The sequence below is a fragment of the Meleagris gallopavo genome, chromosome 17, assembly GCF_905368555.1.
Source record: "Meleagris gallopavo chromosome 17, MGAL_WU_HG_1.1, whole genome shotgun sequence".
NCBI classification, from domain to species: domain Eukaryota; kingdom Metazoa; phylum Chordata; class Aves; order Galliformes; family Phasianidae; genus Meleagris; species Meleagris gallopavo.
In genome coordinates this window covers 10,045,773-10,059,700 of record NC_139420.1, presented here as the reverse complement: position 1 = coordinate 10,059,700, position 13,928 = coordinate 10,045,773, and the positions used below count along the sequence as shown (strand labels likewise).

Below are 13,928 nucleotides of genomic sequence, written 5' to 3'. Positions count from 1 at the left end.
TGCAAGCAGAGAGGCTGTGCCCCTCATTTCCAAATGAACTGAGCTGGAGGGGCAGCAGAGCCAGCCCCTAATGCGATTGCTGCTTTGTGCAATTGAGTTAGTGTCTGGCTCAGCCCATACTGCTGGTAACTGTGTCCCAGGGGGCTGCAGCCGGGGCTGGGCAGTGCTTCCCTGGGGCTCAGCCTGAGCACAGAGTGGTGCAGTCACTGCTGTCCTACATCACAGCCCTGGAGCAGCAGCGTGGGGTCCTCCACCCCAGCGGTGCACCCTACCCTGCTCTGGGGTGTTCCCCACAGCCCCTGAGGCTCTGTGCTGCAGCCCTCCCCTCAGCCCCCACCCTGCTTCTCCCCTGAGCCATTGTGGGAGGCTGTGCTGTAACGTGAGAGCAGGAAAACAGTGGATTATGCTCAGAAATAATACCCCACTTGGTTACTGCCAGGCGCCAGCTGCACAGTGCTGTTGGGCTGGGGCCAGCAGCACTGTGGCTTTGCAGGCAGCCTCTGGGCAGGGTTTGTGCCTTGGTGGCAGCCCCAGAGCCCCTCAGCTCCCCTGGCTCTTTTCCCCCAGGCACAACAAGCACTGGTTCTTGCATCCTTCCATCGACACAGGCGTGCTGAGCAGTGATGGTTTATTGGCAGCAGTAGTGGGTGGCTGTAAGGTGCATTCTGCCCATCCATGGGCACAGCTCTGTGTGGGAAATGTCAATTTGGGGATGGAGGGGGGATGGTCTGGGGCTGCAGAGGAGCATCCTCAGCCCACCAGTACCTGCTCAAATTTCCTGCTGCTGTACCGCCGCTCCTTGTCCATGCAGCACAGCAGCACCCAGTCGCAGAGGAAGGAGCCCTGCAAGGCAGAAGAGCACAGTGAGGTCAGTGCAGGGCAATGGGCTGAGCCCCCACACCCCAGGACACTCACCAGTCCCACCGAGGTGAGCGCAGTGGCCAACGTGATGACCGTGGGGATCAGGCTGAACTTCCCTGCCTGGCCTTGCACAATCACATCCACACGGATCCCATAGGCCTTGGTCAGCACCCGTGTGCAGGTCCCGTTCCAGCTGTAGTACTTGGCAAACCTGGAAGGCATGCGGGCACAGGGATGAGGCTGGAGGAAGACACGGGGACACTGAGGGGATGGGGCTGTCACCTGTAGTTGTAGCCTGGCGATGCCAAAGTCCCTTTGGGGTCGAGGCGACGGAAGGAGTAGCGTGGGTTGCACTTGGTGTCAGGCAGATCCAGGTTGCAGTCCCAGCTGATGATGACACCGATCACCCCACCCTGCAGTAGGGCAGCAGAGCTTGTGCAGCATTAGCACACTGCAGGCACAGCATCCCCAGGTGCCCATCATCCCCTGGGCACTGCATCCCCTGGGCACTGCATCCCCTGGGCACTGCATCCCCTGGGCACTCATCCCCTGAGCACTGCATCCCCTGGGCACTCATCCCCTGGGCACTGCATCCCCAGGACATGGCATCCCTAGGGCAAGGAGCTCCCCAGAAGAGCCACAAGGGAGGGACCCACAATGCTGAGGTGAGGCTGCCCACTGCACCGCACCTTCTCAGCCAACACTGCAAAGTCCTCGCCTGCCTGCTCAGCCAGGAAGCCCAGCCTGAAGATGGGGCAGTACAGCGCGGAGGTGGCATTGAAGGTGCAGCTCTTCAGGTAGTGGCTCTCGGCAGCCTGAATGTTGGCCCTGGGGAGAGAGCAAGGCAGGGAGCTGTGCATCAGGGGATGGGGTAGGGCTGGTGCCGGAGCATCTGCAGAGGGCCCTGCAGGGATGTGCTGTGCCACACAGCATCTCTGCTGCTGCTGTTGACATAAGGGCCACTGCCTGGCTCCCAACCATCAGCCCTGGAACCTGCAGTGCTCACTTGGAGAAGCCGAAGCGGGGGAATCGGATGTGGTTCTTGATGAGGATGGTGAACTGCGCTGCCATCTCTGCTAGGGACTCGCTGGGAGCAGAGGAGTGAGCACAGAGCACTGCAGCTCTCACTCAGCCTCACAACAGGGACACTGCTGCCCCTTATCAGGCATCCCCAGGTGGGGGATGTTGCACAACAGCACGCTGCCTGTACCTGCTGCTGCCTCCGTGGAGAGGGCACCAGGCCAGCACCTCACAGCTCCTCCCACTGCCCCCAGGCACACAGCGTCCTGTCCTCACGCCTGCAAGGTAGGGGACAGGCACTCAGTATTGGGTCCTGCCCGAGGAGGGGCAATGGGCTGTGCCTCCTGGACTCACCGTGGTGGGATGCATCCATGGCCCCAGAGACACAGTCCTGCTCTGAGCGGCATGCAGCACTGGGACCCTGCGGGGGGGGGGGGATTGGGATGGGATGGGGTGGGAATCAAGAAGGAGATGGATGGGGATGGGGTTGGGGATGGGGTTGGGGATGGGGTGGGAATAGAGAAGGAGATGGATGGGGATGGGAATGGCAATGGGGATGGGAATGGCAATGGGGATGGTTGGGTGGGTACACATCATTCACCATGAGTTCCTCCCATGGGGAACAGCTGCGTTCACTGGTGCCCCCACCTCCCCCCTTAGTTGCCAAGCACCGTTTGGTTCCCACACACACCACCCTGCCCTGTGCCCACCATGCTCACCTCATGGCACGTCCCCACAGCCTGGGCAGCGCTCACCTCCACCCGTGTGAGGATGCTGAAGCTGCTCCCACCCTACAGAACAGCCCAGGGGAAGGACAGCGGTCACAGCACAGCCAGGAGGAGCCGAGCATCTCCGGAGCAGCAGAGTGAGAGCTCACCTCGGGGGGGGCCACGTACTCCCCAACATCCCAGACCTTGCTCGGTGACTGCGTCACACCCTTGACTTTGGTGATGACGGAGCTCTCCGGGCCCGTTTCTCGCTCCTGGTAGCCCTTCTGCACGATGAACACATACCTGCGGGGATCGGGACAGGGACAAAGACAGAGACAGGTATCAGAGCTGCCAGCACAGCGAAGCGCAGGGTCAGATCAGATCGGTTCCTACCCCATCCCACTCACCCGATGAAGTAGAGCAGCACCAGGAGCTGCAGTGCCCGATACGCGGTGCCGAGAAGCCCGTCCCTCACCACCACCACCTGCGGGCTGGAATAGCTGCTCACCGCCCTCCGGCAGCCCGGCCCCATCGCCGCTGCGCTCCGCCCGGCACGGCTCGGCCCGGCCCGACCCGGCAGCGCTCCCTGCGGGCTGCGGGATGGCTGCGGAGGGAGGTTCGGCTGCACGTGGCCCAGACCCGCCGGCGCGGAGCTGAGCCGGGAAAGGCAGCAGAGCGTGTTGCAGCCCGTGGTTGTACCCGAGGGTTAATGATTCACGGCACGGTGAGAGCGCCCGAAAGCACATCGGTGTAACAGACATCGGTGATGGTTGTGCAACAGTCGGACGCAACACGCCCGGCGTTAAGCAAGCCTGGAGAACCGGGGTTTGTTTCCTGGTGAGCTGCTCACCTCCCGGAGCGGTGAGGGCACAGCGCAGCGTTGGTCCTTTCCCAGCAGGAGGAGGGGATGTGCTCAGGGCACCCGTGCTGCGTTTCCCGAAATCCGAAGGAATTCACAGAGGTGCAATAAATGAGCACGTCCCGGGAACAGCGAGGTTTGACCGGAGATGCAGAAAGTGATGGGAATTTCCACCCGCACTCCCTCCTGCAGGAACACGAGTGGGTTCAGGTGCCTTTACCAGCGCTCTGCTCGTGCCTCGGGGCTCCGTTGCCCCTCCGGCAGCAAAACAAGGGCGGGGCCACGGGCCGTACCACCAGCACAGGACACGGCCGCTCAGCCGTCCCCACACGGCCCCCGGCACGGTGCCACCCCCCGGCCCGGGCAGCCCATCGGGATGCGTCGGGCGCAGAGAAGCGTTCGGCCCCGTGCCGGCCTTGGCCACGGCCTCGGCCACGTCAGCGGAGCCGGGAGCCCGACGGGAGCGACGCGTGGGGCGGCGGGGTGAAGGGCAGAGCGGTGGCGGCCGCGGTGCCGTTATCTCCCAGACGAAGCCAAACTCGGCGGTCCCCGGCGCGCTCACGGTTGGCCGTGCGAGCACAGCCTGGGCACGGGGCGCCGGCTGCACGTGAGGAGGTCAGGGGACGCGCAGCTCCCCCCGGGCCCGTCGCGTGGCCCCGTCCCCCCAACCGCTCGGTGACCCCGCGGGCACCGTGTGGCGGCCGCGGGACCTTTGTGACTCAGAGGGCAGCGCGGGGCCGTCGTGGCACGGCGGACTCTGCCCCCCGTGTGCCACCGCGGAGCCCCGACGGGAAGCGGTGAAGCTCCGCGCGGTGCTCCCCCGCCTCCCGCAGTCCCGGCCCCGCGCTGAGCGCCGCGCGCACACACCCGCTCCGCACAGGGGCGCGCCACGCGGGGGGGCTCCCGCGCTCCGGGCGGGGCGGGGCCGAGAGCGGCGCGGACCAATCGGCGCGCGGAGCGCCGGCGGCGGCGCGGGCTTAAAGGCGGCGGCGGCGACGGGAGGCGCGCGCGGGATGTGGGCGCGCGCGGTGCTGGCGGGAGCGGCGCTGCTGGCCGCCGCGTGCGCGCGCGCCTGGCCCGGCGGAGCGGTGTGCGCGCGGCGGGTGGCGGCGGGCGGCGCGCGCTACGCGGCCTTCCTGAGCGCGGGGCCGGGGCCGCCCGCGTTGGTGGAGGGCGCGTGGGCTGGGCGCGGAAAGCTGCGGGGCTGCTGGGCGCGGCGGGACCCCCGCGCGATCCGCGCTTTCCTCGCCGCCTGCGCCCGCGGCCCGTCCGCCGCTCCCGCGCCCGCGCTGCGCCGGGACGTGGCCGCGCTGTGGAGGCGAAGGGCGGCGTGCGCCGAGCCGACGCCGCACCGCGAGAACCGGAGGCGGAGGAGGGGTTGGACGGTGCCGGGGACGCTGTGGTGCGGGGCCGGGGATTCGGCCGGGAACTCCTCCGAGCTGGGTACGGGCCGGGGCGCCGTGCGGGGCCGCGCGGGGCGGGGCGGGCACTGAACGTCGCCGCCCGCAGGTCTGTTCCGCGGCCCCGACCGCTGCTGCCGGGAGCACGATCGGTGCGGGACGCAGATCGAGGCGCTGCAGTTCGACTTCGGCATCCGCAACTACCGCCCGCACACCGTCAGCCACTGCGACTGCGACGCCGCGTTCCGCCGCTGCCTGCGGGCCCTCAACGACACCATCTCCGACCTCATCGGAGTCACCTTCTTCGATCTCCTGGAGGTGCCGTGCTTCGTGCTGCGGCGTGCCGAGCAGTGCGTGCGCTGGCACTGGTGGGGCGGGTGAGTGCGGGGCCGCGGGAGCCGCGGGCTGCGGCCGTCGGGCGGGTCCTGATGCGGCGCCCGCAGCTGCGAGCGGTACGCGGTGGTGCCGGTGGCCACGATGGTGCGGCAGAGCCCCTACGGCACCGCGGCCGCTGCGGCCGTCGGGAGCTCCGCGTGCGGCGAGCAGCCCGGAGCCGCCGGAGAGGCGGAGCGGTGTGAGACCGGCCCGGGGAGCGCCGCGGGAGGACGGAGGGGTGAGTGCCCGATGGGGACCGGAGAGGGCGTCCCCGGGCCGAGAGCTTCGGTCCGATCGCCGCTCTCTGCCTTCAGGGCTGGGGAGGCTGTGCAGAGCCTATCGGCACCTGGATCGCTGCGAGCACCGCATCGCGCCCCGCGAGACGAAGTACGGGCTGCGGAACGGCGGTGCGCGGACGCTCTTCCACTGCAACTGCACCCGCAGGTGTGTGCCGTGGGGCGGCCCGTCCGTCCGTCCGTCATCGCCCAGAGTGGGGCTGGAGGGGGGGGACGGGCGGGGTGCTGAGAGCTGCCCCGCTGTCCCCGCAGAATGGTGCGGACCCTGCGCAGGGCGAAGGGCCCCGGGGGCGCGGAGCCGCCGCTCCTGGCGGAGCGCATCGCCGCGCGCTGCTTCGTGTTGGAACCGCAGGCCGAGTGCGGAGCGGAGCGCCGGAGCGGGTGAGTGCAGAGGGAACGGGGAAGGGCCGGAGCTGGCGGTGCTTGGTTCGCCGCAACGCTCTCTGTTCTGTTCCTCCAGCAGCTGTGACGCCGCGGCACGGGCCGTGCTGGTACCCGCACGGCATCTGAGGACCACGCTGCGGCGCCGCGGTGCCGAACGTCGGGAACGGAACGAGCAGGAGAGCGGCGGTGATGCTCTGTACGAACGGTGCCGGCGGGTGGCCCTGGAGCAGGGAATAGGAGCCCCGCAGCACCCCGCGCCCCGCTGAGCCCCAGCGGATGGGCTGTACCGTGCGTGGGGAGGAGCTGCGCTGCGGGGCGGAGCTGCTCAATGTCGGGTCCTTGAGAGAAAGGATGGCACCGAGAGTGGCTGCTGGCGTGACTGCGTGGGGCAGGAAAGGGGTGGAGGAGGCTCAGCTGCCACTCAGCTCCACCCAGGGGTGGAGGAGCTGCGGCTGCCATCCAAGCAAAGGGAAAGGAGAGGGGGCAGGAAAAAGCGACCGCCTCCCGGCCCCTGAAGGATGCCGCGGGCGTGGGAGCCCCGAGCAAGACGGTGCCAGGACCCTCACCCCCGGTTTTGCCCCTGCAGCAGGGGGGGTTGGGGCGAGCAGGTTCCTCCCCGAGCTCTAGAGGTGGGAGCACAGTGCCGTGCCTCGGGAGGGTCAGTGCCTGCGTGTGGCACGAGGCAAATAAAGGGCAGAGCGACACGGTGCGTGGTGCTGGGGTCCTGCATTCCCCACAGCCCCCACCCTGCAATAAGCACAGTGCAGCTGGGGCAGGCGGGATGCTTTATTTTGTTGCTCACACTATGTCCAAGCCCGAGGCACAGTGGTAAGGGCAGGAAAGAAGCAAGCTCCCATCTGCAGGGTGCCCGCAGCAGTGCTGTGCCCCGGGGGGAGGGGGCAAACATCCTCACTTGCAGCACCATCCCTGGCCCCCAGCACCCCCAGGCCCACTCACCTGCCCTAGGACTGAGTGTCCCGCAGTTCTGACACACACGAGAGGTTCCCTCACCACCACCCCCTCCCCTATGCCCCCTTTGCAGCCCCGGGAGGAGCAGGGCAGGCAGGCAGCGGGGGTGCAGGGGTGATTCACTGCAATAAATAAGGGAGAGGGATGGCTCACAGCAGGGACGTGGCACGGGAAAGCACACAGCAAGCGCGCTACGGAGGGAGGGGGCACAGCCTCAGTGCCCCATGGTACAGCTGTAACCATCCAGCTCCCGGGGACTGCCCCCTTCCTTTGGGGAAGTGCTGCACGGAGGGCTGGTGGGGCTCATCCTGCGGCAGGGGTAGCCCTGGTCTGCACTCTCCCTCCGTCGGCCCATGGCTTGGTCAATGGTTTCCAGGCGGAGCGCAGGCAGCAGGCCCAGGTTCCTGGGGTCAGCCCTGGCCAGAGGGTTGTCAACTGCAGCACGCCGGGCAACGCCTGGCTCCCGCACAGTCTGGTAGAAGGAACCCGGGCTGCCCTCCTGGCTGTTGGCCACCTGCCCCGATTCCTTGGCTTTGGATCCACGGCGTCCCAGCTCCATCTGAGGCAGGTGGATGGCAGGGATGTCCCCGGTGAGGCCGCGGCGGCTCTGGGGTGAGGGGCTCCGGCTGGTGCCCCGGTCACGGCTGGATGGGCGCAGGATGAGACCCTGGAACTTGGCCAGGCTGGGGCTGCGGCTCCGGTGCCGCTTCATCTTGCCCGGGCTGGGGCTGCGGGATTTGGGGGCCAGCAGGACAAGAGTGCTGTCATCCTCCTCCTCCGAGCTGCTGCCCGAGCTGTCCGTAGGGCTGCTGCCCTCCTCGGATCTAGGCAGGGAGATCTGCACCACACATCAGCATTGGGCCCTGACCCACGCGGGGGGCTGTGGGGCACTGCAGCAGGACGCCCTGCCTTGCTCAAACCTCCCTCCTCCCACCCTTCACCTCGAGGCATTGCTGACCTGGAATGGCTCTGTCACACCCACGATGCTGCTGGAGGCGTTGCTGTAGTAGCCGAGGATGTACTCTCCCTTCCCTTTGGGCAGTGCTTCCTCTGAGAACATCACCTGCAGCAGATGGATGGGCACCAGGCTGAGCACAGGGCTGCCTCTCCAGCCACCCATACGTGGGCCTGCACCCTGCTCGGTGCCGTCCAAAGGTCCAGAGGCTGCTGCTGCCTCACCCCATGGCCCTGACTCCCGGAGCTGCTCACCTGTGCACACAGCTGCTTCTCCACGCAGCGCTCTCCATCATCGCTCCTGGCCCAAACGTAGGACACATAGTCTTTAGGATGCCGAAAACCCACCTGTGGAAGAAAGGAGGTGAGCTGGTGCTTTTGCTCTTCTCTCAGCCCCAGCAATAGCTTCAGGCCATATGGAACCCAGAGAATGGGAGAAAGAGAAGTGCTGGACCCACAGTGCAACGTGGCCTTCCCAGAATGGGAGAGCCCACACTCGGGCCATTCACCAGCACCTGTGGGAGGAGGCAGCTACAGAGGGGATCACGTCACACTGCCAAGGACCCCAGCCCATACCCGGTAGAGGCCAATCCAGTCCCAGGAGCTCCGGTGAAAGCCAGCAGCCATCTTGTACTTGACAACTGCTTGCTCAGGCCTGATCCACTCATCAGCCACATAGATCTCCACCGGGGGTTTATCTGCCTTGGAAGCAAACTGACAGACATGCAGATGGTGTGTAAGAGGAGGTGGGAGCAGCACCCCACTACCCCCAGCCATGGTGGCAAGACAACAGTCCTGCCTAGCAAAGTAAGAAAGCCACACACAGGGCACACATTCACCCAGCACAGCCGTGTCCAGCAGCCCTGGCAGGTGCTCACCTGCACAGCAAAGATGGCAGCTACTGGCTTGTGGTCGCTGACCATGTACTCCATGTGGCTGCAGTAGCAGAGCTGGCTCACCGTCAGCACACCTCGGCTGGGCCGGCGCCCGCCCGCACCGGAGCTGGGAGATTTGATCTTCCAAAGGATGCGGTCAGTCCAGGCGGGTTTTCGCTTCTTGGCACTGCAGGGCACAGAGGGGCATCTCTTGCCTGGCAGGGGGGCAGTGGGCTCCACCCCAACCTGCCTCCCCCTGGCACTACGGAGCACGCAGGCAGGGGATGCGGCTCGTCTCGGCGCACAGCTCAGTGCAGCTGCAGGGACAGACCTGCACTGGCACCAGCACAATGGCTGTGTCCCAGCCCACAGCCCTCCCTCCGAGACCCCCCCACGAACCTCAGCCGTGCCGCCCACCCCCAGCATGCGCCCCGCTGTCCTACCTGCTGTCGTACTTGTTGGTGCCCACATCAAACTTGAATGTGGGGGGGAAGTTGAGGGGTCCCTCCTGGAAGCCGCTCAGGACAGGCCAGGTGCTTTTGGCAATGTTTAGCTGTGGGCAGGAGAGCAGCAAGGCTCCATGGCCCCAGCTCTTCCCAACGCTCCCAGAAAGGAACTGCTGATGTGCACAGTTCCAATGGAAAATGCCCTGGGAGCACACTGCCTGCCGCTCCTCAAGGAGCTGGAAGAGCCCTTTGTGCCAAGTGGCACGCAGCTGCACGGGCACCGCTTTAAGTGCCCAAGAACACACCTGGCAGTGAGCCTGGCCCACTCACCTGGTCCTTCTCCCAGAGCTGGCTCAGGATGTTGCTGTCAATGGCGTATTTGACGAAGCGGATGTCGAGGCTCTCAATGCGGAAATTGAGGTCCCCAAACCAGAAGACGAGGCTGCAGGCAGGAGGGCAGTGAGCAGCAGGGCCCAGGCATCAGCACCAGAAGGGTAGGAACCAGTCCCAACCCTTGAGGGTGCCAGGAACTGCAGCAGGCCTGGATGTGCCCCAAGAGCAAACAAGGGCTCCTTTTAACACCTATTGCACTGCATCTCACTGGACCAAGGGACAACTCTGCAGCTCTGCCACCCCACCTCCAAAAGCTATGCTCAGATTCAGATGCCAGATCCAGCCCCCTGTCAAAGTACAGGGCCGGTCCTACAGCATCGGCACAGAGCAGTAGGTGAAACAGTGAAGTACTCACTCATGGTCCAGGATGCCACTGGCTGCCCTTCCCTCAAACTGCTGCATGTGCAGTATGGTGGCAAAGTCCTCCTTGCGCTGCTCCGCCTTCTCCAGGTGTGCTGGCAGGTGGCAGTTCAGGAAGCACACCATGTGCCCAAAGATGGAGAGACGGACGCTCACCCCTCCTTTGTTGCCCTGCCACCATTGGATGCCGTGAGACCCGAGGAAGGCAGCCCTCTCCACCCCCCTAGGACCACACTCACCCAGTAGCCGCCCAGCCCTGTCCTAGTGCAGTCTGTCTGGATGTCCTGCAGGAAGGGGAGGTGGTAGTACTTGGCAAACACCAGTAGGATCACACCTTGCATCCGCACTGTGCTGACCTGGAACAGGAGCAGGGCTTGTAGCAGGATGACAGCCACAGCACAGCCCATAAAGGCAGGGACAGTTCCAAGCCAGAGCAGCACTTTCTCTTCCACATGCCCATCTTACAGGTGCTAAGCAGCACATTTAGCTCAGAGATCCAGGCATACTCGCCTGGATTCCGACCACTGACTGAGATGAGCCCAGCAATGCTAGGACTTATGAACTCTGTCACTGGCTCTCTGGGGAGCTGAGCCTTGCCCTGGGATCTGCATGCTGCTGTCAGAAGCACAGGCTGGATCCTCTCCTCACCCTGGTGCAACACAGTGGGCAACAAGGTGTGTCCCCAGAGTACCACAGGGGAAGCCAAAAGCAACCAGAGAAGCAAGTAGAGTGGCAGAAGCCAGGCAGCATACTGCAGAAATACCCCATCCACCTTCAGCTCAGCTTCCACACAATGCTCAGAGGGCTGCAGGGCATCACTCTAGCCAGGTCTTCTCCTTCACATCCTCCATCCCTTTCTGCCCTGCCACCCTCCCCGTGCCCCCCTGCTTGGCTGGCAGGCACAGAGGGGACACCAGCTGTCCAGCCCCTTTGGGACTGCCTTACCAACACAAAGTGGAAGGGGCTCAGGACATCCATGAAGAGCTCGCTCCACTGATCTGTGAACAGGGCGTCCTTCAGGCGTTTGTTTATCTTGGAGTTCACCTCCTGCAGCCTGGGAGGAGAAGGACAAAGTGCTTTGCAGAGCCTGTCTGATCCCAGACGGATCCCTCAGCCACAACAGGAAGGCACCTGCATCCCAGCCAGGGAGAGCTCCTTGGGCGAGGCACCCAAGGACAGAGCTGCGAGGGCATTCCAAGGGAGGACCCTGGATTTAGAGCACAAACCAGCTACATCCTCGTGCTAGCGATGCTGGGTAGCAAGAGGCACAAGTGGCAATGAAGCTGCAATGCTTCGGCCCTCTAAGCAGGAGCAGTTCAGCTGCACAAGGCTGGGCAGCAGTCTAAAGTCTATCTCTAGGTGCAAGAGGGGCTTACAGGACATGTCAGTTGTATGGATGTCTGCAGAGAAGCCAGGTCCCACCAGTACTTCAGCACAGGGCGTCCGGATGCATCCTAGCCACCGAGCTCACAGCAGCAGCGACAGAAGGTTAACAGTGCTCCTCCCCACTCAGCAATTAGAGAACAGAGGGAAGGAGAGCATCCCCAGAGAACAGCAGAATCAGGAAATGCCTTGCCCGAAAATACTGAGTGCCCCGGGCACAAAGATGCAGGTCAGAGGAAGGACATGAGCAGGCAGAGGCACCGTGGAGGCTGGGGCAGCTCACCAGCACAGGGCACCGTGCCCTGGCCACAGCACAGCTCCAGCCAGTCCCTCACACCAAGCAACATCCCTGCCCTGATCCATGCAGGTAAGGTCTGCCTGCAAGGCTGAGGGGCCCCAACCAGGAGATGGGCTCCAGCAGACTCCTGCCTGAGGCAGAGCTCCTCCACTGTGCACACAGGGAGCTCCCAGGGCTCCACAACAGGCAGCACATCCGTGCTCTTGGCACAGATCTGCATGCTCCATGGCAATCCCTAAGGGTCTAGTTTTCCCTTAAATTCTGGCTCAGCTTGCCTGGCTGGTCACGCCAAGAAAGCCTCATCACACCAACTTGGGGCTGCCTTGCCAGCAGTTAAGTGTTGCCAGAGGCACGGAGCCAATCCAGCTGTGAGAGAACAGCAGATCTGTGCCCTTGAGGCTCACATACCACGGGCAAGAGGTGAGATGAGGAAAATGCTTCCAGAATCCAGCAGGCGAATTAAAAGCCTCTCCAGATTTGACTCAAGCACTTCCTGAGGCCACACTCTGCTTGGCAAGCCAGCTATGGGCTGTACAGGGGTTGATTCACGGCTATTTGTGACCTGAGGGTTTCAGCTCCTCTTAGTGATCCCATTTTTTAAAAGAAGCTGATTTCCCATCACCTTTTATGATGCTATTCATTCACGATGGGCTTCCCTCCCTGCTCTCTATGCCTGAGGGCGGGTTGGAGAGGCAGCTCTCCCACTCCGAGCCCCCCAGGACTATGTGGAAAATCCCTCAAACAGGACCCTCTCCAGGGCAGGGGCCCTGCACCTCACTCTCTTACCCAATGGCGATCATGTCTGCATCATTTGTCTCGCCCGTGTTGAGATGCAACAGCGACGAGACATCACTGGGGGGCATGGCTGTGCCCACGTTCCAGGTGACCACTGTGATGCTTAAGAGGAATAAAGGAGAACAAGGTAACACTCGGGCTCAGGAGGGCTCCCTGTCCTCCAACCAGCCTCCCAAGGAGCCTGCCTGGGGCAGAACTTGCTGTAGCAGCTCAGCCAAAGGAGAACAACCCCAAATAACCGCTCCCCCACGCGGAGCTCATCCCTCTGTTCCCACACACAGGGACTCGGGCCTCCCCCCGCTGCGTCCTGCCTGCAGCTGGGCAGTGCATCGCGTGACAGCAGTGTCCTTCAGAGCACACAGCCACCACCGCCATCCGTCACAGCACATTAACGCTGCTACGCAGCGGGCGCCAGCAGCCCGCAGGCTGCTCCGGTGGCAACTCACAGGAGCCAATTCCAGCAGCGTGCCAGGGAAGGGCCACACCATTTTGAGAGCTCAGCGAGCTGCTGTCACCTCTAATTCCACCTACATCCATCCCCCGAGCGCCGCGCCACGTCCTGAGGGTCCCTCAGCCCCAACCCTCACCCACCCCAAGGCCATCACAGGGGGATGAGAAGGGCAGCCCCAACCCGCACAGAGAACTCGGCCGCCGCTCCCTGCCGGCTCAGACCCCACGTCCTCCCCCCATCGATGCAGAAGGGGCCCCGCTGTCCCCCCGACCTCCACCGTGAGCTCACCGGAACGCTCCGTCCTCCACGGCCGTCCCCGCGCAGCCCAGGAGAGCATCAGAGGATCCGCCGGAGCTCGTAGGGCTGAGGGACGCCCCGCACCTCCCGAACAGGGGCAGTTCCTCGGGCTCCGGCTTAGCGACAGCCGCCGCCTTGCCCAGCCCGACGCGTCCGGCGGAAAGGAACTCGCTGGACACGGCTTTGGGCAGCCCCACGGCGCGGGGGGCCGCCCAGGCCGAGATGTGGTCGCTGGACTCCGCTTTGGGCAGCGGCTTCCCGGGGACGTTGTGCTCCGCCGGGCCGAGCTCCGCGCCCAGCACCGAGGCGCGGCCCGACGGGACGCCCGGTCCGAGGGGCAGCAGCGCGGGCACCGGGAGCGGCTCGGGCCGGGCCCTGCCCACGTCCAGCGCCAGGGGCTGCGCGGCCCGGCCCGGCACCCGCTCGTCGGGCCGCCCGCAGCCGGGCTGCGCTCCATCGGGCGACGGACGCGGAGAGAACGGCTCGAAGGCGGCGTCGGGTCGGGAGCTCCTCCGCGCGGCGGGCGGCGGGGCCGGGCCCTCGGGGCCGAAAGGAACGAGCAGCGCGGGGGGGGCGACGGCGGGCGAGGGGCTGCGCGGGGAGACGGGCCGCGAGCCCAGGACGGCCGGGCCCTGCTCCGCGCTGCCCCGCCGGCCCCGCTCCATGCCCCCGCTCTCACCGTGCGCCCCCCGCCACCTGCGCGGCGCCCTCCAGGCGCGCGGCGCGCCCCCCCTCCCCACGTCACGGCGGAGGGGCGGGGCCGGGAGCACCTGCACCTGCGCGCGGCCGCGAGCGCGCGGCC

General features: G+C 65.1%; 3 protein-coding genes across 5 annotated transcripts; 1 reads left to right on the top strand and 2 right to left on the bottom strand.

The window, feature by feature from the left end:
- Positions 1–611: 611 nt before the first annotated feature.
- On the bottom strand, positions 612–3,431 carry P2RX2 (purinergic receptor P2X 2). Of its 2 annotated transcripts, XM_019621151.3 has the most exons (10): positions 2,999–3,429; positions 2,759–2,894; positions 2,601–2,672; positions 2,236–2,302; positions 2,072–2,159; positions 1,868–1,948; positions 1,551–1,689; positions 1,144–1,274; positions 916–1,072; positions 612–843 (listed from the first exon to the last, which is right to left on the bottom strand). In XM_019621151.3, the coding sequence occupies exons 1-10, from the start codon at positions 3,121–3,123 to the stop codon at positions 751–753; spliced, it is 1,089 nt and encodes a 362-aa protein (XP_019476696.1). In that variant the 5' UTR covers positions 3,124–3,429; the 3' UTR covers positions 612–750. The 2 variants fall into 2 exon arrangements, with proteins under 2 accessions (XP_019476696.1, XP_010718748.1); XM_010720446.4 differs by lacking the exon at positions 1,868–1,948 and having other exon boundaries at positions 2,999–3,431.
- Positions 3,432–4,430: 999 nt separating this feature from the next.
- PLA2G3 (phospholipase A2 group III) lies at positions 4,431–6,268 on the top strand. Of its 2 annotated transcripts, none has more exons than XM_085238578.1 (6): positions 4,431–4,893; positions 4,960–5,227; positions 5,294–5,463; positions 5,540–5,669; positions 5,774–5,902; positions 5,985–6,268. In XM_085238578.1, the coding sequence occupies exons 1-6, from the start codon at positions 4,464–4,466 to the stop codon at positions 6,169–6,171; spliced, it is 1,314 nt and encodes a 437-aa protein (XP_085094704.1). In that variant the 5' UTR covers positions 4,431–4,463; the 3' UTR covers positions 6,172–6,268. The 2 variants fall into 2 exon arrangements, with proteins under 2 accessions (XP_085094704.1, XP_085094703.1); XM_085238577.1 differs by having other exon boundaries at positions 4,432–4,893; positions 5,982–6,268.
- Positions 6,269–6,673: 405 nt separating this feature from the next.
- Positions 6,674–13,926, bottom strand: INPP5J (inositol polyphosphate-5-phosphatase J). The gene is made up of 12 exons (XM_010720448.3): positions 13,118–13,926; positions 12,370–12,480; positions 10,848–10,956; positions 10,142–10,258; positions 9,898–10,073; positions 9,480–9,591; positions 9,147–9,256; positions 8,707–8,890; positions 8,405–8,542; positions 8,084–8,176; positions 7,833–7,937; positions 6,674–7,712 (listed from the first exon to the last, which is right to left on the bottom strand). The coding sequence occupies exons 1-12, from the start codon at positions 13,789–13,791 to the stop codon at positions 7,089–7,091; spliced, it is 2,553 nt and encodes an 850-aa protein (XP_010718750.2). The 5' UTR covers positions 13,792–13,926; the 3' UTR covers positions 6,674–7,088.
- Positions 13,927–13,928: the final 2 nt, after the last annotated feature.

Bases quoted from the DNA above. Each gene is read 5' to 3' on its own strand.
- INPP5J (XM_010720448.3), bottom strand. From the start codon at position 13,791: ATGGAGCGGGGCCGGCGGGGCAGCGCGGAGCAGGGCCCGGCCGTCCTG. The intron at 10,957-12,369 runs GTAAGAGAGTGA...TTCTCCTCCCAG, and splicing joins GCAGACATGATCGCCATTGG to GCTGCAGGAGGTGAACTCCA. The intron at 8,543-8,706 runs GTGAGCACCTGC...CATGTCTGTCAG, and splicing joins CTGCCATCTTTGCTGTGCAG to TTTGCTTCCAAGGCAGATAA.
- P2RX2 (XM_019621151.3), bottom strand. From the start codon at position 3,123: ATGGGGCCGGGCTGCCGGAGGGCGGTGAGCAGCTATTCCAGCCCGCAG. The intron at 2,160-2,235 runs GTGAGTCCAGGA...CCTACCTTGCAG, and splicing joins CATGGATGCATCCCACCACG to GCGTGAGGACAGGACGCTGT. The intron at 844-915 runs GTGAGTGTCCTG...TCTGCCTTGCAG, and splicing joins CGCTCACCTCGGTGGGACTG to GGCTCCTTCCTCTGCGACTG.
- PLA2G3 (XM_085238577.1), top strand. From the start codon at position 4,464: ATGTGGGCGCGCGCGGTGCTGGCGGGAGCGGCGCTGCTGGCCGCCGCG. The intron at 5,670-5,773 runs GTGTGTGCCGTG...CTGTCCCCGCAG, and splicing joins CACTGCAACTGCACCCGCAG to AATGGTGCGGACCCTGCGCA. The intron at 5,903-5,981 runs GTGAGTGCAGAG...CTGTTCCTCCAG, and splicing joins GGAGCGGAGCGCCGGAGCGG to CAGCTGTGACGCCGCGGCAC.